This window comes from Conger conger, chromosome 19 (genome assembly GCF_963514075.1).
Source record: "Conger conger chromosome 19, fConCon1.1, whole genome shotgun sequence".
Lineage (NCBI taxonomy): Eukaryota > Metazoa > Chordata > Actinopteri > Anguilliformes > Congridae > Conger > Conger conger.
The window spans coordinates 10,446,575-10,458,394 of record NC_083778.1 but is presented as its reverse complement, the minus strand read 5'-3'; the positions used below and the strand labels follow the sequence as shown (position 1 = coordinate 10,458,394).

Below are 11,820 nucleotides of genomic sequence, written 5' to 3'. Positions count from 1 at the left end.
CCAGAACTTTATGAGGTCTGGTAGTTTGCCAAGAGCAGGTGCGGGGTGAAGTGAGGACACGTAGTTGGCAGAATGCCCTGAACTTTGTACAGAGTTGGCAGAGCATAAGGACCGTTGGCAATTTGCCACAATGACGTTGTGGGAGGAGCGTTGGGAGGAGTTACGATAAGAAAAGTGTGGGTGATTTGCCAGAATGCGGTTTGAGGAGGAGTTGTAGGTGGAGTAACTGTGTATAAAATGGGTGTACAAATGCCAGTCGGGGTTCAGTTCTGGAGAGCTGATCCGGCTTTATGCACGTGTGCTAATAAAGTCTGATTTTCCTGAAGATCTTGCTGCCTGGTGTCGTCTTTTCCCTCGCGAAGATGTTTTTCGACAAATTGAAGATTTGGACTCTGTCGTTTCCTAGACACGACAGTGTGAATGCTCACGGACTGTAAATAATTCAATTATTTCACTATTATGAAAAGGAAACCTCCGGAAAGCATATTGATTACGATAATAAAACTTTATTGAGGATATAATTCAAATAAAATGCACGAATACCTTTGCTCTAAACCACAACATGGGTAAATAAAACCTAAAAACAGTTAAGCATAGTAGGCTTCCTAACACGATGACAATGCATTTGAAAACTAAAACTTTTCAAGTGCATTGTAGTGATTTTAACTATAAGTCGAACCAAAAGAACCCTCCAATAATGTACACACAAATAACCTTTCCCCTAAAAATAAGACCCGTGTGAAAAGCACTGTACATGATATGAACACATAAAATGTTTCGCCCAAACAGTTTTCTCTTAAACTATGGCTGGTGATTTGTGCTTGTTTCCTTTAAGAACAAACCTTCGTTCATTGATAATTGGCCTGGACGGAGTGCTGAGATTAAGCACGGTTCCTGTTCACTCAGAAGACTGCAACTAATGATTTTATGTCAAGTCACCGTTAATGTTAACTCAACTTTTTTCAGGTTTCTTATCCGTAAACCACTTGCTTTGCAGAAGCATGGCTTTTCAGTCACTCTACTTTCTGCATGACTTCGATCTTGGCAGGCAAGATCTTCAGATTCAAGTACTCAACTGCTTCAGTAAAGTAAAACAATGGAAAGAGTTTCCCTGTGAGAGTGTATCTACGACCAGTGTCGAAAGTTTTATTGCCATAGACGTCAAAAAATGACAGAGTCTTTTAATTGCAGTCCAGGAGCACTCTTATCTTAAGCATTCCCCTGCATACAGATTTTTCTTCTATTGCGTGACAACCACCAAGGTAATGTACTGTACAGACATGGCGTTCATCTTTACTCCATCTCTCTTTTTGACACTCCTCGGCAATACCTATATCTATAAAAGTATATCGGTGAAATTCAACATCCCACTGGTGTTTCCCTGAGCTGAATCCTTGTGAGCCAAAAAGAGAATTGGGATCCGCGCACGTGAAGCGTGCTTCGCTTGATGTGACACTGGTCAGATCCTTAGAGAATATAAGGAAGGGTCCGGCTGTGTTGGGGTCCAGAATAACAGGAGCTGAGACAAGAGACATGTAGAAATAAAAGCTCAATCAACAGAATGATCTTGACTCTTTCCAGCTGTGCATCGAAAACAATCTGTCCTTTATCATTAAATCGCCTCACACTTGTACACCACACTCACTGTGCTTCACCATTCCCGTCATCGTCTGCCAGACTTGGAACTTCAGGTTGCCCAGGTGTTTGGCCACATCGATTAGCACTCCCGAGACATCTGGGTCCTGCACTGTGCACTGAGTCCTGTAGTAATATTCAGGAGTCAGAGCTGCTGTTGGCTTTACATCAATGTGATGCATAGGAAGAATGGAAAGTAAAGGGTTTTGACTCACTGTTTCATTGTTGCATTGTAATTCTGAAATGAACACATAAAATAATTAGACCCAGATGCCAACCTTTATCAGAAAAACCTCAACAAAAATGACAGGACGATATAATTCTCCGACATTCTACAGCTCGAAGCGTGTGTGTACTTTGTGATTTCTCTTTCTATTGAATCATATTCCTAAGATTCTACCTGTACTCCGCCTCCTATATGCCAAGTGTATAAAATAACATTTCGATTTGTATCTTGCTTTTTCTCTGACCTGCAGGAATGAAACATCATCTTTGCCCATCTCCTGCTCTATGGCTTTGACTGTGGTTGAAAGGGCCTTCATCTTTCTGACCACTTCCTCCATCTTCCTGCTCAGAGTCTGGCTCCTCTGTGTCTCCTCCGCTCTGAGGGCTCTGATCCTGGCTGCCTCCTCTTGGCGCAAGAATTGGTGCAGCTCCTGAAACTCCTCTTTGATCTGCTTCTCTGTTTGCTGAACCTGGCTCTGAAACATTTTAACTTAATCGTTTTTCTCAGTTACTTGAAAACAGTTGGGAGAAGAGGGGCTGCTATTTTTTTTCAAATGATTGAATTTGCTTTTGTAAATATAGTTATATGCTTTCAATTGTATGTTAGATTTTGAGTTATATTTAGTAGGAATAAATTAGTCCAATGTGCAAAACATATGCATTATTCTCAATCAGTAATAAAGAGAACAATCAATCGATGATGCATAAATATATTTCCGTGCTTTTAGTTGATATTGCTACAGTTAATATATGTTTTTATTGCATTTAGCTAATTGTGTTATTTTCAAAAACTGCAATTAAGCAACTGAGAAGAAATATATATTTACATGTACTTATTATTTTGTTTATACTTTAAAAAGCCACAACACTTTCACGTACTGTACCTTGACGTGATGCAGTTTTTGATCTTTAGTTTCACTGATCTTTTTAAAGTTTTCCAGCTTCTCCTGTAAGGGCTTCAGGGCCGACTGCATCCTCATCTGTAATATCAACACAACAATTCACCAGGTAAATTGTGTGTGTGTGTGTGTGTGTGTGTGTGTGTGTGTGTGTGTCTCTTTCTCGTGAGTGATGTGACTGATGGTTGAAAACTTGAATTATGCCTTATAAACAATGTGCAATGTGTCTGCAGTGTGACCGTGAAAGACAAAAAAGAGAGACAAAAACAGCTTTGTAAAACTGTAGCATTTCCTGAACCCATTAATTATCCTAACCCGCTTATCCTGAACAGGGTCGCAGGGGGGGCTGGAGCCTCATACATTGGGCGAAAGGCAGGAATACACCCGAGACAGGTCGCCAGTCCATTGCAGGGCACACACACCATTCACTCACACACTCATACCCACGTGCAATTTAGACTCTCCAATCAGCCTAACCTGCATGTCTTTGGACTGTGGGAGGAAACCCACGCAAACACAGGGAGAACATGCAAACTCCACACAGAGAGGCCCCGGCCGACAAGGATTCGAACCCAGGACCTCCTTGCTGTGAGGCGGCAGTGCTACCCACTGCACCATCCGTGCCGCCCTATTTCGTGTTTGTATTTTTCTGTACGAATGACTAAACACAGTAAAGATGAGTTCACGTCTGTACTCCTGCAAAGCTAGCCCCTCTATGCCACTGCTGAAAAGAAATGAAAACGAAAGAAAAATGTTATTTCCTGGAATCAGGTGAAGAGGAATTTGACCAACCAGTGCAGGTAAGAACTGGAAGGAAGTATTGCTATAAGGAAGGGGGGTGTTAACAATCAGTGAGTCCTGAGTAATAAAAAAAAAAAAAGAATCACACGAACTACGCAGTTTAAATGTGACATTTAAAAGGCTACATAAATGTCCATTTTCTATTTGCCTCTGTCGCCTCGTTGTTGGTCGCACATTACTGGTGACTCGCTGTGAGTGAGTGAGAGAGGTGGCGGCGATAAGAAATTAAGTTAAAATGTCGGTCCTGCGCTTGTTGATATTGCAGTTTGCGAAATAATCCAGGAGAGGGCGCTCTAACACAAGCTCCAGGCCAAGCAGCGGAGCAAGCGCCCAACACACCTGTCATTAATTGTTAATTGCGTCGGCAACGCTTCGACGGTGCCTTTGCGTAACCTGCTCACATTTTCTCCTACAAAGGTATGCATTCATGTGTACAAAAACATGCTTCAAGAATGTAATTAATTGATACTGTTTAAAATGGCATTGGTTTGTCGATAAGCAGACTGAATAGATAATAGCCTAAAACCTACAAGTCCCGTGCTCAACAAGAATTAAACGCTGTGTATGTTCTGAAGCTCTGCATGTTTATGAATCCTGATTGACCGAACTAGCTGTATAACGTGGCTAACGTCTTTTTATGTAGAAATGTATAACGTCGTAAAACATAAGATATAAATGGCTGTAAGACTGTAATTATAGGAGAGTGGTGATAATGGGCGATTGGCGTGTGATAACAGGACAGTGGTAACAATAGTGAAGTGATAGCATTGAGTTGTGAAATCACAATAGAACATAATGGAACCCAGTGACCTCACGGCGTGAAACAGAAGAACCATATCATTCACATATATCTGCTTTATTTCTCATTTGATAGAAGAATCAGAATATGACAACATGTTTGGAAACTATAATACATTGTATTCATTTAAGTAATATTACAAGCATCATATATGGCCTGGGACCTCCCCCAGCAGAAGTTAGGTAGGAGGGGAACATTCATTTAGCATTTGTGAAACACATTTATGTATGAACATTTCAATTCTGTGTGTGTGTGTGTGTGTGTGTGTGTGGGTGGGGGTATGCGCACAGAAATAAAACTCCATGTCTTCTGTGCAGGGGATGGGTATCCAGCGTGAGATTGCTCAGCCCCATGGATATTGTAAATTGACGATGGTCATTGTTCCTGCACGTGACAATGAATTGTTTTGAATTTTAAAAGTGACATCCAAAATCGAAATTGAGGAAAAAAGTCAATATAAGACATTTTAAATCACAAGCACCAAGACATGCTCACAATCAGCACAGACAAGCGCTCCTGTTTGTAGATTTGTGTGTGTCACCACCCTAATCCAGTTGTATGAGCCCATACATGATATCTGTATTCAGAGAGCCTTTCCGTAACCAGCAGAACAACAGGAACTCAACAACAAGGCCCCACTAACCACTGCTAACCACTTGTACATCTTTATTTTTCTTTCGTACTTTCTTGACTATACTGAATTCACGTCTCACAGTCTTACTCTCCCGCACACAATCACATATACAGTGTACACAGACGAATGCACATTACACAGGCGCGCACACACAAGCACAAACACAGTTTCTTGTACAGTGAGTTACAGACATCCTGTTAGCCCTATTTTCCCCATAGTTCATTCGGTAACATCCCTCCCTCTGGCTGGTGCATCAGTAAAATAGTTTCACCTATCATTTATGAGTTCTTGGTATTTTCAGTAATGTGAATATCATATCAGATGAAACCAAACTTCTTATCGATGCACGGTTCTTATGTAGATCATACAATGTGTGTAGATTCTCATTGCATCTCCGTTATGTTCTAAATGTGCTTTTGATTCAAACGGACAGTTTGTAGGCATAGAAATGTGTGTGCATTTATATTGCACGTACGGTATATAGGTAGTCATTTAGCCCATCAAGCTCTTGAACCTCTAGCTGCAGTTCTATAAAATTTTTTAAGAGAATATATATATTTTTCTAATCAGTGCGACATACACACGTCTCCGTTCATCGACCCGAGTGAATGTCCTTGTACTGGCGGAGGAGGAGTCGTTTGAAGGTCTTTTTGAAGGTGGCGTTGCAGAGGGCGTAGCAGGCCGGGTTGACGGTGCTGTTGATGTAGCACAGCCAGTAGCCCATGGCCCAGGCGGCGTTGGGGATGCAGCTGGAGCAGATGGTGTTGAGGAGCACCATGACGTTGTAGGGCGTCCACGTCACCACGAAGGCCACCAGGTGACAAGGCAGCCGCCGCCCAGGAGGAAGGTGGCGGCGTCGTCGTGGGAGAAGAAGGTGACACGCACCATCATGGCCATCCTGGTGGCCTTCGTGGTGACTTGGAGGCCCTACAACGTCATGGCGCTCCTCAACACCGTCTGCTCCAGCTGCATCCCTCATGGGGTAGCTGAGCGGCTTGGTGATGCAGAAGTAGCGGTCGAAGCTGATAAAGAGGAGGTTCATCACGGAGGCGTTGCTCACCACATAGTCCAGGGCCAGCCACAGGTCGCACACCACGGGCCCCAGGGGCCAGTAGCCAATCACGATGTAGACCGTGTACAGGTTCATGGAACTCACGCCGATGATGAGGTCGGCGCAAGCCAGGCTGACGAGGAAGTAGTTGTTGATGGTCTGCAGGCTCCTGTTGACTATGATTGAAAGCATGACCAGGATGTTCCCAATGATGGTGACCAGACTGAGAGAGCCTGCAACCAGGACTATGAAGGCCGCCTCCACCGGCAGGTAGGGGGGCCCGGGCAGCAGGGCGGAAGTGTCGTTGTCCTCCGAGGCGTTGGAGATGTTGGAGAAGGTGGAGAGGGCAACGATGTCCGTGTTCAACTCCATCTGTAAGTCGACTGAGTCACTATGGATAAAAGCGTCAGCCAAATGACGTAATGAACTGCAGGTCAAAATAACCATGGGAATTCTGGGCTGCTCGTTATGTAAAGTGTGATCATTGGTGCTGGGAAGGGAAAGAATGAAAATGCTGTGCTGCAGTGAGCTACTGGTGCTAGCTGTGATGCATTCGTTGCCATTTGTGTATGGAGTAACAAGGTTTTCTATTGCTACACATTTGCAGCAGCATTAGCATTTAGACTTAAAACATTAAGTCTGTGTATTGTGAATAAAGACTAAAGAGCACGGTGTCATGTTTATTTTTTAATTATTGTAATTGACATTGACATTTTAACATCACTGGAACAGCTTGTGTGAATGCTCACGGACTGTAAATAATTAAATTATTTCACTATTATGAAAAGGAAACCTCCGGAAAGCATATTGATTACGATAATAAAAACTTTATTGAGGATATAATTCAAATAAAATGCACGAATACCTTTGCTCTAAACCACAACATGGGTAAATAAAACCTTAAAATAGTTAAGCATAGTAGGCTTCCTAACACGATGACAATGCATTTGAAAACAAAAACTTTTCAAGTGCATTGTAGTGATTTTAACTATAACTCGAACCAAAAGAACCCTCCAATAATGTACACACAAACCTTTCCCCTAAAAATAAGACCCGTGTGAAAAGCACTGTACATGATATGAACACAAAAAATGTTTTGCCCAAACTGTTTTCTCAAACTATGGCTGGTGATTTGTGCTTGTTTCCTTTAAGAACAAACCTCCGTTTATTGATAATTGACCTGGACGGAGTGCTGAGATTACGCACTGTTCCTGTTCACTCAGAAGACTGCAATTAATGATTTTATGTCAAGTTACAGTTCATGTTAACTCAACCTTTTTCAGGTTTCTCATCTGTAAACCACTTGCTTTGCATAAGCGTGGCTTTTCAGTCACTGAACTTTCTTCTGCATGACTTTGATCTTGGCAGGCAAGATCTTCAGATTCACGTCCTCATATACTACATAAAAGTAAAACAATGGAAAGAGTTTCCCTGTGAGAGTGTATCTACAACCAGTTTTGAAAGTTTCATTGCCGTAGATGTCAAAAAATGACAGAGTCTTTTCATCGCAGTCCAGGAGCACTCTTATCAAAAGCATTCCCCTGCGTATAGATTTTTCATTTATTGGGTCACAACCACCATAGTAACGTACTGTACAGACATGGTGTTTATCATTACTCCATCTCTCTTTTTGACACTCCTCGGCAATACCTAAATATACAGCAGCATTTCGGAGAAATTCAACATCCCACTGGTGTTTCCCTGAGCTGAATCCTTGTGAGCCAAAAAGAGTGGCATACGTGGGATATGCTTTGCTTGACGTGACACTGGTCAGATCCTTAGAGAATATAAGTAAGGGTCCGGCTGTGTTGGGGTCCAGAATAACAGGAGCTGAAACAAGAGACATGTATAAATAAAAGCTCAATCAACGGAATGATCTTGACTCTTTCCAGCTGAACATTTTCTTAATTGATTCTTAATTGACAATGTGTGTTAACATAAAGACAATCACATGATTACAGATATCCTTTTAGTGATAATCCTTATTACTATTAGACCACTTTCTGAATTAAGTGCTTACTATGAGTCTTTCTTTGTCTCTCTCCAGCAGACAGACAGCCTTTGACCTTAATGTCTCGGCTTCTCAGCTAGCACATTCTGGTCTTACAGCGAGGTCAACAAGGGGTATTCAGAAGACAAAACACTGATAAATGTTAGCGGCCAGCTTCATGTCTTTTTGTTTTGGTAAAGCGTCTTCTGGAAAAGTGTCTATAAGAGTCTTACTGTGTCTGATGCAAATCAGAAAGCCGGTAAGCTTTCTCACTTTCTGTCATTTCTTTGCAAATAAATACGAAAGTTAAACTCAAGTATAGCTATCGTTGTTTTTACTGGGATCTGTTTCATCAGACGATGCTCACTTGTGAAATGATAAAAAGGGAATTTTCCCCTAACAACATCAAAAACAATCTGTCCTTTATCATAAAATCGCCTCACACTTGCACACCACACTCACTGTGCTTCACCATTCCCGTCATCGTCTGGCAGACTTGGAACTTCAGGTTGCCCAGGTGTTTGGCCACATCGATTAGCACTCCCGAGACATCTGGGTCCTGCACTGTGCACTGAGTCCTGCAGTAATATTCAGGAGTCAGAGCTGCTGTTGGCTTTATATCAATGTGATGCATAGGAAGAATGGAAAGTAAAGGGTTTTGACTCACTGTTTCATTGTTGCATTGTAATTCTGAAATGAACACATAAAATAATTAGACCCTGATGACAACCTTTATTAGAAAAACCTCAACAAAAATGCCAGGAAGATATAATCCTCCTACTGTATATTCTACAGTGTGTGTGTGTGTGTGTGTGTGTGTGTGTGTGTATGTACTTTGTGATTTCTCTTTCTATTGAATCATATTCCTAAGATTCTACCTGTACTCCGCCTCCTATATGCCAAGTGTATAAAATAACATTTTGATTTGTATCTTGCTTTTTCTCTGACCTGCACGAATGAAACATCATCTTTGCCCATCTCCTGCTCTATGGCTTTGACTGTGGTTGAAAGGGCCTTCATCTTTCTGACCACTTCCTCCATCTTCCTGCTCAGAGTCTGGCTCCTCTGTGTCTCCTCCACTCTGAGGGCTGCGATCCTGGCTGCCTCCTCATGGTGCAAGAATTGGTGCAGCTCCTGAAACTCCTCTTTGATCTGCTTCTCTGTTTGCTGAACCTGGCTCTGAAACATTTTAACTTAATCGTTTTTCTCAGTTACTTGAAAACATTTGGGAGAAGAGGGGCTGCTATTTTTTTTCAAATGATTGAATTTGCTTTTGTAAATATAGTTATATGCTTTCAATTGTATGTTAGATTTTGAGTTATATTTAGTAGGAATAAATTAGTCCAATGTGCAAAACATATGCATTATTCTCAATCAGTAATAAAGAGAACAATCAATCGATGATGCATAAATATATTTTCGTGCTTTTAGTTGATATTGCTACAGTTAATATATGTTTTTATTGCATTTAGCTAATTGTGTTATTTTCAAAAACTGCAATTAAGCAACTGAGAAGAAATATATATTTACATGTACTTATTATTTTGTTTATACTTTAAAAAGCCACAACACTTTCACGTACTGTACCTTGACGTGATGCAGTTTTTGATCTTTAGTTTCACTGATCTTTTTAAAGTTTTCCAGCTTCTCCTGTAAGGGCTTCAGGGCCGACTGCATCCTCATCTGTAATATCAACATAACAATTCACCAGGTAAATTGTGTGTGTGTGTGTGTGTGTGTGTGTGTGTGTGTGTGTGTGTGTGTGTGTGTGTGTGTGTGTGTGTGTGTGTGTGTGTGTGTGTGTGTGTGTGTGTGTGTGTGTGTGTGTGTGTGTGTGTGCGTGTGTGTGTGTGTGTGTGTGTGTGTGTCTCTTTCTCGTGAGTGATGTGACTGATGGTTGAAAACTTGAATTATGCCTTATAAACAATGTGCAATGTGTCTGCAGTGTGACCGTGAAAGACAAAAAAGAGAGAAAAAAACAGCTTTGTAAAACTGTAGCATTTCCTGAACCCATTAATTATCCTAACCCGCTTATCCTGAACAGGGTCGCAGGGGGGCTGGAGCCTATCCCAGCATACATTGGGCGAAAGGCAGGAATACACCCTAGACAGGTCGCCAGTCCATTGCAGGGCACACACACCATTCACTCACACACTCATACCCACGTGCAATTTAGACTCTCCAATCAGCCTAACCTGCATGTCTTTGGACTGTGGGAGGAAACCCACGCAAACACAGGGAGAACATGCAAACTCCACACAGAGAGGCCCCGGCCGACAAGGATTCGAACCCAGGACCTCCTTGCTGTGAGGCGGCAGTGCTACCCACTGCACCATCCGTGCCGCCCTATTTCGTGTTTGTATTTTTCTGTACGAATGACTAAACACAGTAAAGATGAGTTCATGTCTGTACTCCTGCAAAGCTAGCCCCTCTATGCCACTGCTGAAAAGAAATGAAAACGAAAGAAAAATGTTATTTCCTGGAATCAGGTGAAGAGGAATTTGACCAACCAGTGCAGGTAAGAACTGGAAGAACAGGAAGTATTGCTATAAGGAAGGGGGGTGTTAACAATCAGTGAGTCCTGAGTAATAAAAATAAAAAAAAGAATCACACGAACTACGCAGTTTAAATGTGACATTTAAAAGGCTACATAAATGTCCATTTTCTATTTGCCTCTGTCGCCTCGTTGTTGGTCGCACATTACTGGTGACTCGCTGTGAGTGAGTGAGAGAGGTGGCGGCGATAAGAAATTAAGTTAAAATGTCGGTCCTGCGCTTGTTGATATTGCAGTTTGCGAAATAATCCAGGAGAGGGCGCTCTAACACAAGCTCCAGGCCAAGCAGCGGAGCAAGCGCCCAACACACCTGTCATTAATTGTTAATTGCGTCGGCAACGCTTCGACGGTGCCTTTGCGTAACCTGCTCACATTTTCTCCTACAAAGGTATGCATTCGTGTGTACAAAAACATGCTTCAAGAATGTAATTAATTGATACTGTTTAAAATGGCATTGGTTTGTCGATAAGCAGACTGAATAGATAATAGCCTAAAACCTGCAAGTCCCGTGCTCAACAAGAATTAAACGCTGTGTATGTTCTGAAGCTCTGCACGTTTATGAATCCTTATTGACCGAACTAGCTGTATAACGTGGCTAACGTCTTTTTATGTAGAAATGTGTAACGTCGTAAAACATAAGATATAAATGGCTGTAAGACTGTAATTATAGGAGAGTGGTGATAATGGGGGATTGGCGTGTGATAACAGGACAGTGGTAACAATAGTGAAGTGATAGCATTGAGTTGTAAAATCACAATAGAACATAATGGAACCCAGTGACCTCACGGCGTGAAACAGAAGAACCATATCATTCACATATATCTACTTTATTTCTCATTTGATAGAAGAATCAGAATATGACAACATGTTTGGAAACTATAATACATTGTATTCATTTAACTAATATTACAAGCATCATATATGGCCTGGGACCTCCCCCAGCAGACGTTAGGTAGGAGGGGAACATTCATTTAGCATTTGTGAAACACATTTATGTATGCATATTTAAATTCTGTGTGTGTGTGTGTGTGCGTGTGTGTGTGTGTGGGTGGGTGGGGGTATGCGCACAGAAATAAAACTCCATGTCTTCTGTGCAGGTGATGGATATCCAGCGTGAGATTGCTCAGCCCCATGGATATTGTAAGTTGTCGATGGTCATTGTTCCTGCACGTGACAGTGAATTGTTTTGAATTTTAAAAGTGACATCCAAAATCGAAATTGAGGAAAAAAGT

The 11,820-nt window shown here is 41.8% G+C and overlaps 1 protein-coding gene across 1 annotated transcript; it reads right to left on the bottom strand.

The window, feature by feature from the left end:
• Positions 1-1,013: 1,013 nt before the first annotated feature.
• On the bottom strand, positions 1,014-2,345 carry LOC133119337 (E3 ubiquitin-protein ligase TRIM35-like). The gene is made up of 5 exons (XM_061229871.1): positions 2,106-2,345; positions 1,851-1,873; positions 1,646-1,761; positions 1,429-1,519; positions 1,014-1,125 (listed from the first exon to the last, which is right to left on the bottom strand). The coding sequence occupies exons 1-5, from the start codon at positions 2,343-2,345 to the stop codon at positions 1,014-1,016; spliced, it is 582 nt and encodes a 193-aa protein (XP_061085855.1).
• Between the last annotated feature and the right edge of the window lie 9,475 nt (positions 2,346-11,820).